This window comes from Anguilla anguilla, chromosome 10 (genome assembly GCF_013347855.1).
Source record: "Anguilla anguilla isolate fAngAng1 chromosome 10, fAngAng1.pri, whole genome shotgun sequence".
Classification (NCBI taxonomy): domain Eukaryota; kingdom Metazoa; phylum Chordata; class Actinopteri; order Anguilliformes; family Anguillidae; genus Anguilla; species Anguilla anguilla.
This window is the reverse complement of record NC_049210.1, coordinates 38,357,456-38,377,903: the sequence shown is the minus strand read 5'-3', so window position 1 is coordinate 38,377,903 and position 20,448 is coordinate 38,357,456. Positions and strand designations below refer to the sequence as shown.

The 20,448-nt window shown below is 44.6% G+C and overlaps 1 protein-coding gene across 3 annotated transcripts in view; it reads left to right on the top strand.

The window, feature by feature from the left end:
* pdzd2 (PDZ domain containing 2) overlaps positions 1–20,448 on the top strand; it is a 91,158-nt gene that overhangs the window by 47,002 nt on the left and 23,708 nt on the right. For all 3 annotated transcript variants that reach the window (XM_035379411.1, XM_035379410.1, XM_035379412.1), the window contains 8 exons: positions 6,886–7,031; positions 8,834–8,966; positions 9,807–9,977; positions 16,547–16,646; positions 17,191–17,339; positions 18,934–19,053; positions 19,405–19,519; positions 20,038–20,111. In XM_035379411.1, coding sequence (XP_035235302.1) covers positions 6,886–7,031; positions 8,834–8,966; positions 9,807–9,977; positions 16,547–16,646; positions 17,191–17,339; positions 18,934–19,053; positions 19,405–19,519; positions 20,038–20,111 — 1,008 coding nt within the window. The remainder of the gene's footprint in view (positions 1–6,885; positions 7,032–8,833; positions 8,967–9,806; positions 9,978–16,546; positions 16,647–17,190; positions 17,340–18,933; positions 19,054–19,404; positions 19,520–20,037; positions 20,112–20,448) is intronic.

Here is a 20,448-nt window from a genome sequence, read left to right as displayed (position 1 = left end):
AGGCCTACCTACGGACACTAGATAAAGACATTGTCTGTATATTTCTTTATCTTAATGGGCTTTTAATGATGCATTGTAGTTATAATTTTCTATAATTTGAGCTACACTGCATTCCCGATGTCTGTATGCCTCTCCCGTTTGTGTGTGTATGTGTGTGTGTGTGTGTGTGTGTGTGTGTGTTTGTGTGCGTGTGTGCGTGTGTGTGTGTATCAATTTATGTCGCCCGTACAGCAGCTTTTTACACTCTAAGGTAGAGTTCTATGACATTATGGGCGGTCTATATCATGAGTGCAGTTTGGATTAATCTCTCTTAATCAGGCAATGCTGATAAGGGTCAGTCTCGATGATAGTTGCTGTCAGACTATGTCTCTCTGTGGTCTTACTGCACAATTCTCCATTGTTCTTCACCTGCTGTGTCTTATCCGTCTACGTGTGGGATGGGGAAAAGAGGCTAGCTCTCTTCTAGAAATGAAAATTATGAGTCACTCTTTTTTATGGGAACCTTTTATCCCCCACACAGATATTGGATATCCTTGTATTGTAGCTTTTTATCCATACGCCAAGGGAGGGAGTAAATCTATGGAAATGCATTAATCCCAGCACTAATCCTGGTGCTTCACACTTATGAGTCATCAGTAACTGCCCACGGGGATCGTGCTAAAACAAATGAGCGGTTTCAGTACACAAAACAGGGCTCGTAAACTGTTCGTAATTCTGCGTGTTATCCTCGCATTTTACGTTCCTGGTGGAATGGATGAGTAGGCCTCCATCTCAAAACTCCTCCACACTGTGCTGCCCTACAGTTATAGAGCAGAAGCCGCGTGTTGAGCATGGCTCGATAATGTCTCTGTTTATCTGAAGGCGATGGGCGCTGAGGTTTGCGTGTATGTGCGCGCTAGTCAGGTCGGGTAGGGAGAGGGGGGATTGGGGGGCAGCGTGGGAACGCTCAGCCTGGGATTAGGGCACTGAATTTCGGAGGGATGAGATGAGTGCCAGGAGTTTACCTTGCCCTTGCAGTCTGGCTTACATCAGCCAGCAGCCTCTCCTTGGGCCCTCCTTGCCTAAAAGTGGGCCAGCCCAGGCAGGTGACTGTCTCCTGAGGGGGGTGTCCTGTCTCATCGCACGCCTGGGAGGGGCCGGGCACTCCTACGCAAAAACTGCTCGTGTTACCCGGGCTGACGATTACAGTGGGAGCTGTGGTAACAACCCTATTCCAAGAAATCTACCGTCCTGTCGGTTGCCATTTCAACCCTAATTTGACACGCCCCATTCTGCTAATTAGCAGCTCAACAAGTGCTAAATGAGGTTAAATGAGGTGTGCTTAGGGTTGGAGGGAAAAACCTACAGGATGGTAGATCTCCTGGAACAGGGTTGGTTGCCACTGGTACGGAGAAAGAGATCAAGTCTCACTGGATTGATTAAAAAGCGTTTGGCATGTTTGTTGTTTTGATTTGAAGGCGCTGGGTAATTTAAGTTTATCCTGCACCAAAAGTAGCCCTAAGGAGTAGAGAATATAGCACATATTCAGCTTAATTACTGTTGCGGTATATTAAGCTAAATTTGAGCCTTCTGGTATAATGTGTCATTAAGACATCTTTAGTTTTAAGTTAAACCAGGTCAAATGGAGCTTATGATCAACCTCCATTATGTGTCTTTTGTGTATAATGCTTTTCGTATTGCCGTTATGATAATGATTACTACTGCTTTATGGAAATGGCAACACACAATAATGATTTTCTACCTGTTTCTCTAGATGACATCATTTCACTTTAAAAGTTGTGTGTTTCCTGTTAAATTAGTTCCATCAGAAAGATCTTGCGTGTGGCGTCTCTGCTGATTTGGACATGTGGGAGCTTGTTTTCTCATGTAGAAATGCTGCTTTTTTTCGCCTGAAGGAGTGGGGGGGAGGGGTGGCGGATATCAGAAGCACCCCTATCGTGTGCACTGAAATTCCAGGTGAATAGCTCAGAGGACATGCTAGCCTATATCGGTCTCGGATGCATCCGCGTAGCATGAGGGATGTGTTGAAATCTACCGTGCTTACAGATAACCCGTTTAACCGTAACCCTGCCCAAGGTTGGGAGTACACGCTGTAGCACTGTCTCGTTCCCTTGCCGTCTCCTCCACAACGTGTACATCACACGAGGACGGCCCTGATTGGAGGGAAGGAGAATATGAGTAAAAGAGGAGGGCTTCACTCCTCCTCGTCCACACGGTTTAACTGGACACTTTTGACGCGAGAGGATTAGCATTAAAAAAGGTCGCTCGGCTAGCTGTCCTTTTCATGTGTGGCGAAGGGCCACAGTGCAGCCACGTGATGGAATAATGAAGGCGGCGGCTAGCGGGACGCACGCGGCGTCGCTCATAAAATGGTTGCCGTAGGAGCGGCCCACACTCGGCCCCCCCCAGGACCTTATGTTGGGGGGTCTCTTTTTAAGAACTGCCACGTTGTCCAATTTTGCGTTGCAGTACAACTCTCAGGGTTGATCTGAGGGCTAGAACCCACAGGCAGCCGTGCAGTTTGCAGCACTTTGGCTACGGTTCACCCTCCGCCAGTATATTATCGCTGTGCCCGGGCGATCAGGAAGTCATATATCGGCCTGTGTTTTAACTCTGGGGACCGCTGTTTAATGGGCACCTATTGGGACTGAACTGAAAACAGCAAGCCTGTGTTATTGTGAGCATTTTAGACATTGATGACTCCTGTTACTTGACAGGAACTTTAGATAACCAACAGTGTTCCCTGAAACATTACTGGGATTGTGTATTCCGTAATCACAGATGTGACTGTCATTGATTAACATGGCCTCTGTCATTGTTATTAACGACTGGGTAATCATTATTAATATATAATTCATACAGTCAGGTCCTACTATGAGACTACTTAGGGAGAAAAAAGTGCCCACTGGCACACACTTATTCACACTTATTTAGCCCTAACAGGGTAGCCTGTGTAGCAGTATGGTTTTTTAATAAGAAATTCACTTCGTAGGGGGTGCAGCCTTCAAAGGTCAGGAATATTTTTAATGTCTGCTTCACCGAACCGTTGCAAAGGTCAGAGAACAGAGCTGAGCCAGTAGAGTAACACTTTTTCCACTGAAATGCCCCTCTCTGTGTGTGACCACACCTCATGACGACCTGGGGATTTCCGAGAGGTAATGGCAGGACCTCATGACGCTCGAAAAATAAACAACGTGAAATTGGAGTAGAAATACCCTGGCCAGCGTGTCAAGGTAAATCTTACGGTTGGGCAACAGATGTGTAATTGTGCATGTGCCCTAATTTAAAAAATCAATTTTAGCATTGCTATCATGATGGTGTATCGTCACCCCTGGATCCAGTTGCACATTAAAATCAGGTGTTTTAAGCTAAGTTTATTTTCTGTCTGGCAGTAGACTGAGCTAGCTCTGTCCGAGCGCTTTGTCCCGCTCATTGGTATGCTAATCCCACTTGGCGCATCGGGATGAACACACCCCCTCTCTACCGAAGGAGCTTTGATTCCAGTACCTGTCACTGACAGGTGCACCGAACGGCTCGGCAGGAATTATTTATAGAAACTCGACAAAGACTTTTTTTTTTTTTTCCCCTTTCCGAAGAATTATTTTTATAAGCGATGACAAAGTGTAGATCACATTTTTTTTTAGATCTTGCGCTTCAAATGATAGTAGATGGAATATTCTTGCATAAAGTTGGGAACGCCTTTGAAAGTGTGCATTTAAATTTGGCAGTTAAAAAAAGGCACAATTTAAATCCCTGTCTAAACAAATGGGTCACACTGGGATTTATCATTTTGACGTGTAAATTTTTCTTTTTTAAAATATCAAATCAGTTTGGTTACTCCAGGCTTTAATTGGCAGTTAAATCAAATGTGTCATTTTTTAAAAATATTGTCGCCATGCCATTTTTTCACTCCACTGAATACCATAAAATGCCGGATTACAACATTTGAAATTGCTTCATCACATTCCTCACATTTGTGCAGAGATCTAAAACAGTCTTTGGTCCTGCGTAGGCATGTGAGTTGTTTTTAAGCATATTGTAACCTAGACAACCAGGGGAAAAAAATACTTAGGCCTGTGCTAGTGGTAAGAACCGCACTGACCCTATAGATAGACACGACCTTTATAACATATTCCTACTGTATGAATAAAACAGGTTCACACACTTTATTGATACAATCTAAATGTGAAGGTATTGGTTTTTTTTTAATTTGCAGGTATTTTTAACCTGAGATCATTCTCACTGCAAAGTCGGTGCATCCGAAGTGAAAACATGTTAGCTTAGAAACGTTAGCATGGATGAAAGGAAAATTGCCTCAATACAATTTTCAGTCCATCACTGTCCTGTAGGAAACGGAACAGAAACAGGCAGCTGTTTACTGTAGCTCGGCAAGGAGAATGCGATCCAAGCTGGGATCAAATTCCACTGAGTACAGCACCACTCTCTCAGCTGATGGCCATGAGCCTTTAATTGAGTTGTTTCCCCATTTAGTAATCAATTGTTGGCCATTACCCATCCCAGTGCTGATCTATAAACCATTTAAGTGGAATTCCTTGGCTACTGATCTCACCTTTTAGTGCTTCAGGGTGGCGGTTGGTCTTTTTTTCATCTGCTAGTGCTTATTCTGGCTCATACTGACAGCTGGAAGCAAAATAACAACAACAAACATTCTCTCGGTTGAAGAAGTAAAATCGCAAATCCGCTTGCCGTGAATTGCGGTTGCACTTTGTTTTTGTTTTTTCTGAAATGCAGTCTTAGACAGGTGACAGCACAAGACCTGTTGGATCCTAGACAAAGTAGGTAGTGTATTGATTCAGAGCGAAGATATGAAAATTATGCAAACAATGAACTGTTCTCATTGACAGGACTGCAACTGTTTTCCGCTGACTAGTCAATATCTATGTCAGTAAGCATGCTTGCCAGACTGAAGTTTAACAGCCTTGCTTGATAATCTACTGCTGGAAAGAAAAATACTGTTTGTAAAGACGCCTTTTTCGATTTGTGTGTCATAAACCTTGCAGGTGAAAGATTGAATACATTTCATTCTACAGATACCATAACTGTGTTTCATTAACACATTTCATTAATGCTACTGTGTAATTGTAGCTAATAATTACATTTCAAGATGATATATTCTTTCAGTTAGTGGGAGTACTGGCAGGTATTGGACACGTTTGAGTGAGTGATGTTTTTGTATCTTTATGAAAATCACCCACCACACCACCTCCAAAACATGAGATGTTGAGTCTCAATAGATTTTCCTGGTATGCAAATTCAGTACAAAGAAATATAAACCCTTAATTTATACTTAATAAAATGCCAAACATACAGAGATAAAATTCAGTTGGAATCACTTTAATGAACACATCCTTTTTAATACTCTGTTTTAGTAGTTCTTGGTGAACCTGCTTGTCTGGGTCTTGAGGAACACCTTTTGTGTATCTCCCTCAGTTCCTCAAGCTCCTGAATACTGTATAAGCCCGTACTTCCATCCTACACATTGCTGGTCTGTCTCATTGTGTGTATACAAATGTATAAGCAACTAAAATTACAATAAAAACAGAATCTGTTCTCTTCTAGTTCTCTTCCTGTTACCTCACTTAAAGTGGCATGAGCCATTGTTACAGAATGTTTACAGAGACCTGCTTGACACTGGAGTGTTTTCTTTCTCCTGGCAGTTTGGTCACATTGTCCGAGTTCTCTTGATAAGGCCTTGGCAATATGTTTGCATTTTGTCTGCAAGTTTGCCGTTTTAAACTTGAGCAAACATTCTCTATTACATGCAGATGGGATTTGCAAATCGTAAGCTCATTTGACTTGCAGACATTGGAGAATGTTTAGCATAGGGTATTATGTGGAGTGAATCTAGCTGCCAAGATGGAGGAGACGAAACATTTAATGTTTCTCTTTGGTAGCCATAACCACAACAGCTATTCATGAGTTAACAATGACCTAGGCCTCTTGCCTTAAGACAATTTTTCTGCTCTTGTCACATATTTTATATCTTGAGGGCCTACCAGGTAGCTGAAGCTCTTTTCATTTCCAAAATAGAAACATATTGGGATTTATTTACATGGGTATTCTATTATATGAAAGAAAGCTCAAAGTTCCATACAAACAATTTTTAGTTCCAGTTTTATGAACCTAAAATACTCTGTGTATATCTGTGGATAGTACTTAGAATAAGGTGTTTGATTAATGTTTTTGAAGGTTAAAATTAGCAATGCTATGTAGGACTGTTCTTTACAAATACCAGTGACATTGTGTGATCAAAGACCTCATATACAGTATAGAAATCAGCATCCCCAAGATGTTAGAAGTACATTGTTTTGATACTTGACTGAGATTCAGCAGCCCAAAACTTCAAAGCATACGACTGTCTGTAGTGCCATATACCACCGAGACTTTGTGGCTACAGTGTCATGGCCAGAAGGTTGTAAGAACACCACACAGTCTACCAAGGGAGGGCCAACAAATACAGAACCAAAAGCAAAGTCAACAAAAGCCTCTGTTTCCAGTCTGTGGATCACCAGCTATCATGTTTTGCTTGCTTGTTATAAAAACTAGCCTCTGTTCAATGTGTACATGATACCCCTGTGTATCAGTCAAAATGGCTGTGGGAGGGATGGGGTCTTTCAGAGTGGTAGTCTTGCAGGGATGCTGAGGATCATGTGGACAGACAGTTGTCTGGGGGATGGGGTCTTTCAGAGTGGTAGTCTTGCAGGGATGCTGAGGATCATGTAGACAGACAGTTGTCTGGTGGATGGGGTCTTTCAGAGTGGTGGTGGTTCAGGGATGCTGAGGATCATGTAGACAGTTGTTTGGGGGGATGGGGGATGTTCAGAGCGGTCCTAACGCTCTCTCTCTTCCTGCCTGTTCCTGCAGCTGAGGGAGGGCAGTCGGATTTGGAAGATGCACATGGTCAAGGGGCAGGACGGCCTGGGGATCCAGATCACGGGAGGCCGGGGGTCCAAGAGGTCCCCCCACGGCATCATCGTGGCCCATGTGGAGGAGGGCGGAGCCACCCAGAGGTAACTCTCGACTTCACAGGCTGGATCAGAGACAAGTTTCTTAATTATGCATGTACTCATTAGCATGCGTCTGAGCATGAGTACCATATTCCATTTTAGTTCACGCCTTGAATCTTTGTTTTGAAAGGTGTGGGATTTTAGCAGCGGCCTGTTTCCCAAAGCCCTATCAAACGGCCGCATTCTGAATAACTGATAACGGGTACAGGCCCATCCCCCGGTATGATCCCCGCTGTGATTTAGTCTAAACATGTCAGGAAATTAGCTGGCATGTTTTCCTTGGCGTTTTATTAATGCTTCCAGTCAACCTTGGAATTCTGGGGGAACAAAAAAATAAATCACGTTTGTGGTAATGAGACAGGGGTTGCGTTGGATGAACATCAGTTATTTCATTTTAGCTAACCCCCAAGGTGATGTTTAAGTGTAATGGGAGACCATTTGCGAAGATGAAGGGGTCTGCGCGGGTTTACGCGGAGGTCAGGCTCTAAGCGAGTCGCACGTGGCGGGGGAAAAAAAATAAACCTGCCGAAAATATTCCGCTCGGTTCGAAAGGGGAACGAAAAACCGGCCTCCCAGCGTGAAGCCGGATCGTCCCTGAGCAAACTGACGGATCTCGCGGAATCTTCTGGGCCCTGATTCCTTATGCAACGGCTTCTTTGTAGGGCCACCCTGCTAGATCTCAGCTCTCCGGTGCAGGGGTCACTTCGACGTCCCTCTGCAGCCAACGGATAGCGAACCCCCGATCGAACCCTCCTCCTTTCGGAGAGAAAATATCTCACGCGGAGGAGAAAGGCCATCTTCCATCGCAGTGTTTCCTAAACCGGTCGTCTCCAGGGCCTTTTGGAAGTGTCCTTCTTTCCTCACTTCCCGGGTAAAGATTTCGGTAATGGATGATTAAGGGAGAAATTTACTCCGGGGGCCCTAAGACCCTCTCAGCTGTACGCCGAAGTCTCTGGCGCCAGAACAAAGCCCGCTAATGCCTCCTAGTTTCCCCGCGAAATCAAAGTGAAGCGTGCTCCTCTGTAGATAATGACGGCGTTGCGCTTTAGCGATGACAAAATGAAAGTTGCTTTGCATTCTTCTTTATAATCCCAGAAACGAACGTGGAAAAAAAATACCCTCGGATAACAGCATCCCGGCGCGATGGAAAAAATAGTTTCAGTGGTTTCTCCATAAGTTTCTGCAGTAATGCCACAGGATTAGGTTAAAGACAGACAGGAAGACCATCATGTGATTAGGGGTCTGTTTTAATACTTGAGCCTACAATTCTAGAAAAAAATGTTATTGCGCTCTGTCAAAGGAAGAGTAAAGATTTCTTCCTGCAAATGCGTAAATATTTGAGTCCAAAATATTTATCTTTATATGTGCTCAGAATCTCAGCGTCCCCAAGTAACATGCAGTTGGTTAAATACGTTGTGAAAATGCTGTTGTGCAAATGCTGATGAAATGAATGTATCTGCGAATGTATCTATTTTTTGCCATATTAGGCCTGCATGTTCAGTTATAAGAGTAATGGGACGGGCTCCTGATCCTAATTTTCAGGGAGGTTTTAGTTGGTTTTTTAACCACCTGAAAATAAACATTTGAAAATGTTTTTTTTTTCTTCTTCAACATTCAGTGTTCTAGAACATTACTGCTTTCAGTTACCAGTAGTGATTTACATCAGTTACATCAGCATTAGAATGTTCAGCTAAGAACACTCTAAGCACACACCTGTGATCTTATAACATAGGGTTAAAGGGGAGTCTGGGGGTGGGAAGGCCTTTGCTTTGTTATTCTGACTGTGGCGGTGACGGTTCCTGCAGGGATGGCAGGCTGAAGGCTGGGGACGAGCTCCTGATGATTAACGGGCAGTCGCTGGTGGGGCTGTCGCACCAGGAGGCCGTGGCCATCCTCCGCTCCTCCGCGGGGCTGGTCCAGCTGGTGGTGGCCAGCAGGGTGAGTGAGTTCTCCTTTAAGGAAGCCCTCCAAGTCCGCCCAACGGAGCGTTCGCCACAGGTTCTGTACAGATGGTTGTCTTCTGCGTACCATCTGTCCGACTGCTTTCTCTCTCTAGGCCCTGTGGAATAACCTTGGAGGTTCCAGTCAATAATGGGATATTCTACGGCTATAATTATTACAGGGTATGAATATTCATGAGGGAGGTGTGTCTGAGTACAGGACAGCTGTAACAACGACATTGTCTACGGCCGCTTCTTCATGAATATTCATATGGAGCATAAATTGGAAAATTTAAGATGAGACGGCAGTGCTAAAAATGCAGATCAGAGCTGACCAAATCTAGAGAATCTGTGGTTCAGCTTCCTGTCGTCTTATCAAAACTCTTCCCGTTATGCTTCATGTGGCATGACCTTTCGAAGAAGGTCATAAAACCGAAGCACATCACTGCAAAGGGAAAGCATTGGAGGCGCATGCACATGTGCATAACAGAAACAAAATCTCAGGGAAGATTCTTTGAGTTCACAGCACCCAGAATGGCTTTCCCTTTTTTTTAAGTATAGCTCAGGGTTTAATGACAGACAGATAAGCCGTCGTGCATGCTTATGTGTCCATACACATAACATTTTCCACATTTATCCCAATATCCATTTACCAGAGCTAACATTAGTAAGCCTCAGATGGGGAGCCGCGGTCTGTTGGATACAGGAGCTGAAAAATTGGACTGGAAATGTTAATGGGCCGCTAGCAAAACACAGCTAGCCGTAGGAGACGGCTAAAAATACGAACGCTCGCGCAGAAACGTCCCTCTGAGCTCTGTTTTTATTTCCCCCCTCGCAGGAGGAATCCGAGGTGGATTTTCACAAGTACCCGTCCACCAGCCTGCCGGACTTGGTGAGCACATGCTCCTCCCAGGGCATCTCGCCGTCCGCCGCCGACGACAAGGAGAACATGGAGCCGGACGTGGAGGACGTGACGGCCAGCAGCCTCTCCCTGCCCACCCAGGGCTCAGTACGTCTGCATGCCCCTATCTACTGTCTCCATCTCCCCTGTCAACAACAGCCCAGGGACCTGTGTGTGCTTGTTTGTGTGTGTGTGTGTGTGTGTGTGTGTGTGTGTGTACGTGTGTATGTGTGTGTGTGTTTGCGTGTGTGTGTGTGTGCATGCGTGTACGTGTGTGTACGTGTGTATGTGTGTGTGTGTGCATGCGTGTACGCGTGTGTGTGTGTGCGTGTAAGTGGGCACGTGTGTGTGTGTGTGTGTGCGTGCGTGCGTGTGTGTGTGCATGTGTGTGTGTGTGTGTGTTTATATATCCATTTAGGCGTGCGTGTGTGTTTATGCATCCATGTGGGTGTGTGTATGGTACGCATGGTGCTGTCTGAGGAACTTAGTGTGCATGTCCCTAAATGCCCAAAGGTTGTGGCGGCTGTCAGTCATGCAGGAAAGCCATACAATCAAACATTTAGCACTGGGGGGCGGAGCTCTCTGAGTAAGCCACTGTTATCTGTGTATGTTTTCTGTTGCTTTTTCCTCAGTGACCTGGAGGTGGACTAAATTGCTTTGATAGTAATTAAGGGGGGAAAAAACTGTTTACAGCAGGATGATTATGAGCAAGACGCACAGCCCCCTCGACATAAAACAAACGAGACCGTAAAAGTTTACTGGAAGTGATCTGAGGACACCGTTTCCAGATGGAATCACATGGCAGTGCTGCTGTTATTCATCCCGGTCCAAAGGTTGAATGTGTGTTTTCTTTGCAAAGCCCGAAAAATCGCTGATAAGTGCAAATTATTATAACGGCCGTGACGTGGTGCGCGGTGCGTTCGGGCCTGTTGTTTACAACCCCGCCGGTGAGTCAGATCTGTAATTAACTCTGGGAGGAAGTGGTGCCAGTCGCCTCGGCTCTCCCAGAATCCTCGGGGTGGTGCAAAGTGGGTCGCCCCCCGCACCCCCCCCCCCCGCCGCGCGTGCCTCTGTACGCATTCTTCCTTTCTCCCAACTCCAGACCGAGCCCAGAGCCTGTCTGCTGTTTAATTCCATTATCTTACCAGAACTAACGGTGCTGGTGAATTAGGGTTAATTAAGCGCTGCTTTCCAGACACTGAACGTGGGACGCGTCACACCGAGCTAAGTTTCAGCATATGCGAGCACCGTGTTTTCCTTAATTAGTGGTTGTCTGCATTTTCAGGTTGTCTAAACCTGTTCTTCAGTGTCAGATGGCTTATGGGGAGGCAGCCATGTTTTTTTTTTTTGGTTATATAAATGGCTTGTGTGTGCTAACAGTCATTGTCCACTCTGTGCTCTGTTACAGTCAGTACATTGATTAATAAGTTGGGTTGCTCCCATTATCCGTGACCACATGACACTGAATTAGCATTCAGCATTATTTTAAAAAATAAAATAAAATTCTAGAACGAGAACTGCAGCGGAAAATGTAAAATTTCTCCATGCATTGTATGAACTCACCTCAGTCCTCACGGCCTGTCAGATGAGAGCCACTCTTTGTCAGACATTGTTTATAATTTGTTAATCATTTTTTGTTTTAGTTTACTTTATTATTTATTATTAACAGTATTATTCACATCAAAAGGTGGCACCTGCTCATTTCGGTTTGTTTGAATGAGCGGTGTGTAGCACAGTGGGTAAGGAACTGGGCTTGTAACCGAAAGGTCGCAGGTTCGATTCCCGGGTAAGGACACTGCCGTTGTACCCTTGAGCAAGGTACTTAACCTGCATTGCTTCAGTATATATCCAGCTGTATAAATGGATACAATGTAAAATGCTATGTAAAAGTTGTGTAAGTCGCTCTGGATAAGAGCGTCTGCTAAATGCCTGTAATGTAATGTAATGTTTGTTGAAGGCATAGAATAAACTGATGGCATCTCCAGAAGAATGTTAATGGCGCTCTACTGTTTAACTATGAAGAATGGGAAATTTAGGGAGTGTGTTTGCATTCCTATTTGTGGCATGGCAGTGTTTTCTTAGCATGGCTTGCTCAAGTCTTGCTCATGTGTTGAAACTGAGCGGTGGAGCCATAGCATGTTTTGTTCCTAAGTTTTAGTGCATCTGCTTTAACTAGTCTCTGTTTCCATCCATTTGTCAGCCTGGGATCGATTTACACCTGTGGGCCTTGGCTTCATGTGAGTCTCACAGGGCTCGCTGTATATAAAACTGAGACTCAGGCCAAGCCAGTTATCACGATTGATAACTTTTGTCATGCGCACCTGTCTAGTCCATAGTGCACTGGGCTTGAAAAGAAATGCTTTGAATACCGTTTAAACAACCTACAGCAGAGCCCGTTCCTCACAGGTGTCCGCTAGTTTGCTTTGAGTCTGTATGTAGCCTTAGTTACAGTTTGTTTAATTGCAGCCATTTTGTAAAGGATTCTCTGAAGACTGTTGTTTGTGAAGCGTGTCTTTTATGTTCAGCGTCGGCAGAACGGGGGGTTGGGGGGGGGGTTGTCGTTTGGTTTGCGGAGTTCACAGTCCTCCCCGAGCGAAAACCGAAGGAGACGCTTCTGGTATCAGTTTTCGTCACGGGGGGGGGGGGGGGGGGGGCTGCTATAGCTGTTATTACGTGGGTGGCTAAAGCTCCCCGGGACTGCGTGCGCACTGTACTCTGGAACAGAGCTGCCTGTCACGTCCTTTAAGTGGCGGGCTTAGCGTTGTTTAAAGAGCGATGGGGAGAGGGAGAACGGAAGAGAGAGCACTATCGGGGCTCTGCGCGTTGGGCGAGCCGCAGCTGTGGTCGTCACGCTGGCTTCTCTCTGGGTGCGGTGGGGTTTGCGAAAGACCCAAGGGGGCCCGCCGTAGACCGAGCCCGTATCGAAGTCACTCAAGCGGCAGACAGCCGCCGCTTCTGACAACTGATAACTCCCAGAACGGCCTAATCAAATAAGTACCCCCCCCCCCACACACCCCCCCCTCAGCCTGCCGAAATGAAAACGACTCCCTGCGTGCAATTACTTAAACTCGTTAAAGAAGACGGGCCTCAGATCTGGAGGTCATCTGTTTCCGAAGCTCGGCTCATTTTTATTTGTGTGTTTCTCTGAGGTCTGTTTGGTGGAAGAGATAAATTCATTTTCACTCAGTGTCGGGCTCACTTCAGAAATGACAGGCCTTATGTATGGAATATATATTGCAAACCTTTGATCCTAAAATCACCAAATTAACCCGATATGCAATAATTATACCAATTTAGTGGCTAGATAGTCGGACTGTTTATCAGAAACCAAGGTGAGGAAGATCTAAAAGCACAGTTCAGATTAAGTCTTTTCATCCTGACGAAGCTGGGAGACATCATAACTCCAAAAAAATCCCAAATGGCCGTTTGTTGCCGAGGCCTGCCGGGCCGGTAAATGTTTGTATGGCTCTTCCCGTGCTAGCCGCTGCCTCCCGCCAGTCTCGCTCGCCCTCAACCTCCGTCGCGCCCTTTCTCCTGTGTGCCAAACTGTCCCTTCCTTTCAGTCCTCCTCATTCACAGTGGAAGCTTAAGGATCAAAAAACAAACCTTGACTTCAGGAGCCTACTCTGCAGCAAAGGGGAGGGGAAAAGAGTGGGAAATTGGGAAAGCCTCTTTTGAAACCTTGCTAGCCTGACTATTATCTGCTGTCTTGGTGTTTGTTGTTTCCACTGAATAGATCATTAATGAAAATAGAGAACATTTCTGAGAATGCTAGTCATTAACGAGAGGATGTTTCAGAGCCACTACATCAGTTCCACTGCTTCTGTGGAGTTAATTGCATAATTGTGGGTTTGCTGGGGGGAGCTTAGCTACATGTCACACACATGTCCAAGTGGTCATTTCCTCTTGAGCTGAATAGGTTCCCTATTCCTCTGAAAAATAAGCAATTTTTGAAATTCCTCTGATGTAATTTGCATGCATTCTGACTGGCTGGTAAATGGACTTCCGGGCAATCTCGCTTTGGCCATTCTGAAGCGCGCCTTTCTGATACCGTCTATTGTTCATCTAGTGGAGAGTGCCTGAGCATTTGCTGAGCTCTGGTAATGGACTTGGCTGTCCCTTTGATTTCAGATTGAATTAACCTTTTTTTTCTGAAGGGATCAATTCCGGAGATGATGTAATTCATATGGAAAAATACGACTGTTTACTATTTCATATAAATTATAGCCTACAGAAGGCAAAACAGTATTGGCCTGTTCTATGTGCTGGAGGCATCTGCAAGATGGATAGATTAAATACAGCTTATTTTTGGAAAACATCTGCTTACAAATATGCTTAACACATGCTTGCAGAAATAAAGCTGTACTGGTCATTTTTAGCATCCCTATTTTCCCTATCAAAATTTATGGGGAAATTGTATGTATTTAGTTAAAATCTTAAAGTCCTGACCTGATACAGTACCAAAATTAGAGTCACTGTTAAAACAGTTAAGAGGATTTGGGTGTCTGTCATCCTATCTCACTGGATATGTGTCAGAATGACAGAATCTCTTAATTTATACAATATGGCATGTGGCTGCTCAGTGAATAAGGGAGATAAATCGCCAGATGATGTGGAGAGGACATATATCTTGGATATCCAGCATACAGTAGCGTTTGGCCATTCAGTACTGTACCAGAAACCTAACTCTAGTCTTCAAGAGTCTTTTGAAGCATTACATAATGTTAGAGCAGCAAGTGTAGCAAGCTTTGAATACACAGTGCACACAAAAGCATGCGCTGGCCGAGAATAAGCTCATTGAAAGCATGCAGTGTGCAAGCCCTTGATGATGACATCATCGGGTCAATGAGTAATAAAGCCAGTTGTGTTAGGTGGCATGGAAAGCAGTATCTCTGTCAGTGTCATAGTGGTTAATGACCATTTTACATCATAGTTTTGTCATATTTGTAATGTGGTGTCGCAGTAGTGGCTTGAGCTGCTCAGCTGTTGATTCATAACTGGGGAGAAAAGTTATTCATGTTGAAAAGCCATTCATAATGTAGTCATTTCAAGGGAAATGTGTTTAATGTTGTCCAAAGCTGTCCCCAGAATTTGGCTTTTCATGCATTATCAGTTCATTCAGTTAATTAGTTTGGCTTTTAGTTTAGTATAGGTGTAGTATTAGTTTTACCGTACGTACAGTATTGCTTGCAGCATTATATTGCATGTCTCTTCTCTTTAATAAAGTTATAGGATAATGAGATCTTCAAAGCTGCTCTGTAGTTATCATCTGTGAAATTTGCATGTTAGTATGCTTTATAAAGGCTTGTCCTGTGATGTGACAACTAAACAGATGGATATTAATTTTCACCATTGATCAAATAAGGGTGCATTTTCGTGGCTGCAGCTTCTGCTGCTGATGTGGCAGTGTCGACATAAACACGCCCCCTTTCAAAGCATGTGATGTCAGCAGCTGTTACCTTTTGTAAAGGAACCATTGGCTCTGAGGGTGAATTTAGCAGGTTTATTATCTTATGCCATTTAGAGAGCCCAGTATTCAACTGAGCTTTTGTACCCACAAACCCCAAGGCTTAATTCACCAACAACTGCCTGATAAGTAACATATCATGCAACATATGGAATGCATGCTTTTCAAAGCATTATAGAATCCCATGACACTTGTCCAATGATGTGAGAGTATGCAAATTAGAGGGTTACCAAGAGGGTCAGATGAGAAACTGAAAACTGTGGAAAAGCTGTGTTTCATGTGGGAGTGGGGAATGTCTCATTTATGCCCAATATGCCAGCTGTGTATTTTATGCTTTTTTTGTACATGTCATTTTAGGCTCAGATTAGGCATCGCAAATGCAGGCAGCCTTATTGATCTCTTGTGCCTTCACGCAACACTAAATTTATCAGCTATATGTTACAAGCACCATGTTAAAAAATAGTGGACAGTTCGCATTGCTATATGAATTTAGATATATTTGTGAGATTTCTAGCTCCCACCACTGATTAGATAGAACAAACTTCCATTGGATTTTTCTGACCATTTATTTGGGTTTGAATTGTATTGAATATGTACTCTATTAGATTTAACTAAGTAAATTATTATTATTTTTGGTCGGAAAATGACATTTGTTGTCTGCAAATTTAGAGCCACGGCAGAGAGAGGAGGGCATGCTCTCAGTGTTTCTCACATCTTTCTCACAATGCCCCTGTGGCGTCCAAAAACTCACATGGTCTGCCGTGCTGTCATCGTTTCTACGGGAGGGGTTCTCTTTTCGCTCGGCTGCGAGGCTGTGAAATTGGGTTTCCCTGGCAGCCGCACGCTACATTCCTCAGGCCCACAGTGGGGTGTGGGAGAAGCTAATGCCAGCTCCACCTTTCTCAGGCTTTTCCGTGATTTGAAAAATATGTGCGGCCCAAGGTACACACAGAAAGCGACTGTGGATTTATATCTTCTTTCTTTGCCTCCTGCTCTCCCCCTTAGTGTGTCTGGTTTGAATCTTTTAGCTTTCGCAAGGTCAGCTGTTTTGGCAGCTCCCATTTAATAATGGCAAAGATTCCCTATCAACTACAACAAGATATACAACTCTGTAGTTTTCCCATTTAGAAATTTTAATTCCCGGGGTGTTTAATCCCACACGGGTCAATAACGACGGTTGCTTTTGCCTGTCCTGTGATTGTTTCTGCAGTTTACGGAGCTGGATAAACTGGAAGATCGGGGGCGGATGGAGGGACAGAAAGGATGCTGTCGCAGCCCAACGCCCATGAAGTTCCGAAGTCGATCCCAAGGTCAGGAATACCAACCCGATCTACCACAATAATACAGCCGTGCTTATTCAGCATTATATTCTCTTTCTTTTTCTGTTTTATGAATAAAAAGTGCCCACTAAATGAGGAATCATGCATGCGTGAGTGTGTGTGTCTTTGTGTGTCTTTGTGTGTGTTATGGAAAAAGGAAAAATTCATTAAAATTTATGAACTAATTCATCTTTAATAGATATTAATTATAAAAACAACCCTCATAAAAGGTTTCTAGCGTGCTGGATAACTAAGTAGCTAAGGCAACAGTTAAGTGGGGAAAATTAGCCATCACTTCACGTGTAACCTGAATATGGATGTGTATGTGATTAAATACAGGGCTGCCATCCTAGTGATACTGCTGCTTAAAGTTAAAGTTTACAGTATTTATTCCACAGTTACCTGTTGGTAAATTATGAATCCGTCATTAGTCACTGCAGACCTCCTGCAGTTATTGGTGTATGCGACTGACATAAGGGTCAGGTGGGTTGTGATTGGGGGAGACTGACGACGGGCCTGTGGGACTTCCTGTAAGGTGGAGGGAGCCGCTTGGAGTCGGTTGGGGAGGACGACGAGCTGATCGTGGAGAACGGAGACGCGGGCAGCGACACGTCGGAAAAGCCGGCGCGAGGTGGGCGCAAGCACTCCCTGCCACAGCAGCTGGACACAGTGGGCATCAGACAGGTGAGTGGGCATCATTTTTAAAAATGCCTGTAATGTAGTGCATCAGGCAGGTTAGTGGGCATCAGGCAGACGAGTGGGCATCAGGCATGTGAGTGGGCACTAAGCAGGTGAGTGGACGTCAGTCAGGTGAGTAGGCATTAGGCAGCTGAGTGGGCATCAGGCTGGTTAGTGGGAATCAGGCAAGTGGGTGGGCATCAGGCTAGTGAGTGGGCATCAGGCTAGTGAGTGGGCATCAGAAAGGTGAATGAGTATTAGACAGGTCATCGTCCTTGCCAAAAACCCAGCAACTTAATACAGACAGGTGGAAACACAATGGCAAAATAAAAACCAAAACCATGATACTTCCCTAATAGACTCTTCCACGGATATTTCCTCCAGGAAGACCATGATAGCCTTATCAACCGCATTGCAACTGTTGGAAACCTACTTTTGCTTCCTTGTAATAGAACTGTTGAGTGTTCTGTGGTTAATAATGCACATTCTGAACCAAAAAGCGTAATCCCTTGTTCTATTTGTAGACGTGTGCGTCTACTACGCTGTGGTTGTTTGTGTTTTCCTCTTGGTGTTTTCCAGTAGAGATTTCTAAAGGAAAATGGCCACTTAAAGGGGCGGTGTTGCTCTCTTCATGTCCGGTGGAGAGAGGCAGGCGGTGAAGTCCGGGCTGATTTGTGTGATAATAAACAGGAGGGCACATCAAAGGCCTTGCTCTGCCGCGCAGGCTCTGCCCCCCCCCCAGGCTCTTGTGGCAATTATGTGGCCGCCGGCGCTAATTGTTGTGCTAATCAGGAGTATCAGTAAGATGGAGATGTCTAAAGGGGGGGGGGGGACTCTCTGACCACAGAGCTCCTCGCTCCTCTCTCTCGTCCCCGTTAGTTCCCTCCAATTATGTTCTCTCTCCCTTCTAAAAATGGAGATTTTGAGGTTTTCAGGTGGCCTCAGTATGCCAGGAAAATGATCCAATCCAATCTCTGTGTTGGAAATGCTAATCACACAAACCAAAATATTGACAGTTGTGTGAAAGACTAACGAGATAGGAACCGTTTTCTTAGTGGATATACAGTATTTAAGGTCATTTTTTCTTTTGCTGCTGAACATTAGCGTTGTGTGTAAACTATGACCTCTTTGTCTTTTTGTGTGTTTGAGCACAGCTCAGAATTCTGGTGCTCAGTCAGCAAGAAATAATATTTGTCTCCGAATGGTAACAGGCTCCCAAAAATGTGCGTGCAAGATGTGTGAGCCGGCTGTGCTGCTAAATAAATTCAAGGCATTGCGTTTCTCTGATATAATTTCCTCATACATGTGTTTGCACTAACGTAAGATCTGCAACGTGCTTTTTGTAGACCTCGTTCCCTTTGTAGAAAAGGTCCAAAATACGGAACACATGTAAACGTGAGGTTGAACACGTGTTGAACGTTTTTATTCTGAAACCGAGGAGAAAATGGTTCAGGTTAATGTGGAGCTGCAGGTACTTCAGGTTAGTGGGTAACAGGGGGGGGGGGTCTCTTACATCACTGCTCTTATTCCGAGAAGTTTTTTACACATATTTGCCGATGTTTAACGTGATCTACGCATGTTGTTTGTTTACTCGCCTCAGGAATATCAGATTGTTAAGAAATCGGCTCGTTCCCTGAGCACAGTTCAAGTGGAGTCTCCATGGCGACTGGCCCAACCATCCATTATCTCCAATATAGTGCTTATGAAAGGACAGGGCAAGGTGAGTTCCTGCCAGCTAGTGCTACTGTAATCACTGGAAAGACCACCACATAAAACATTACAGCTTAATGTCTCAAGCAGAGATGTTTTGATATTGTATTAAAACTGCCCAGCGGCATATTAAATGCATTAAATCAGTGGAGCGACAGCTCTGTTTGTTTTCTACCTGCATCTGAAAACTGTCTGTTTCTGCTGAGCGTTAATGCATTACACAGAAAAAAGACCTGTTGATTTGAATTTGCATGGATGTTTTTTCTCAATAGCCTTTGATATTTCAGGAGGGAGATTTTTTAAATATATTGTATAATCAGCAAGGCTTTGGTAATAGGCTGGCTTGCCTTCTTTTGTACAGGGCCTGGGGTTTAGCATTGTAGGCGGCCAGGATTCTGCCCGTGGAAGAATGGGAATTTTTGTCAAGACGATTTTCCCCAACGGAGCAGCTGCCGCTGACGGGAGATTGAAAGAGGGTATGTTTTACGATGTATTTAGCCCAATTGCTACACCAAGGAGGTTTTGGGTTTTGAAAGAGACGTCTTGTGGAGGAAGCAGGGTCCCCTTCTAATAAAGGAATGTCTGTCTGTCGCGTTGAACTCAATATAAAGCTGCTCCAGGCTGATATGTGGCTTTTAGGGGAACTTTCAGAAGCCAAAGCACGATTTGTAAGGCCGTGTTCCTGGATAGATCATCGGAATGACAGTTTAATGTTTTAGTGGAGCGCAAGAATTCTTACACGGGCCAAATTATGAATATGGGCTGAATGGAATGGGCAGTTATATAGGGGATGATGGGAATTGAAGTTCAGAGCTTGAAGTGGTGGAGTGTGATTCGTTCTCTCTCTCATCCCTCCTTCCTTCCCTCCCTCTCTCTCTCTCTCTCTCACACTCTCTTTCTCTCATCTCTCCCTCTCTCTCTCTTTTTTTTCTCTCTCCTCCTTCCCTCTCTCCCTCCCTCCCTCCATCTCTCCTTCCCTCCCTCCCTCTCTCAGGGGATGAGATCCTGGAGGTGAACGGAGAGTCGCTGCAGGGTCTCACCCACCAGCAGGCCATCCAGACATTCAAGGTAACCGCTGATCTGGGATCAGTCTGTGAGTGACATGGGCCTGCATTACATCCAGTCTGGAAAAAACACAGACTGTGATTTAGGTCATATGCTCACGCTTGGTAACGGATGTACAGTAGTAAAGCTATGTGCCAGTTTGGCTTAGGCGCTACAGTGGACAAATTTCATACCAATAGAGCTCATACATTGGTTTTGTACACTGCTGTTCTAAGGCTGACAGTGTTAATGTAGCTGTTAATGCCCTGGAATAAACACACAGTCTGCTTCAGTCTCAGGCTGTAATACTTCCAAGCAGCCCATCTGGGTCAAGAATCTTTTCGTGAGCCTTTTCGTGATT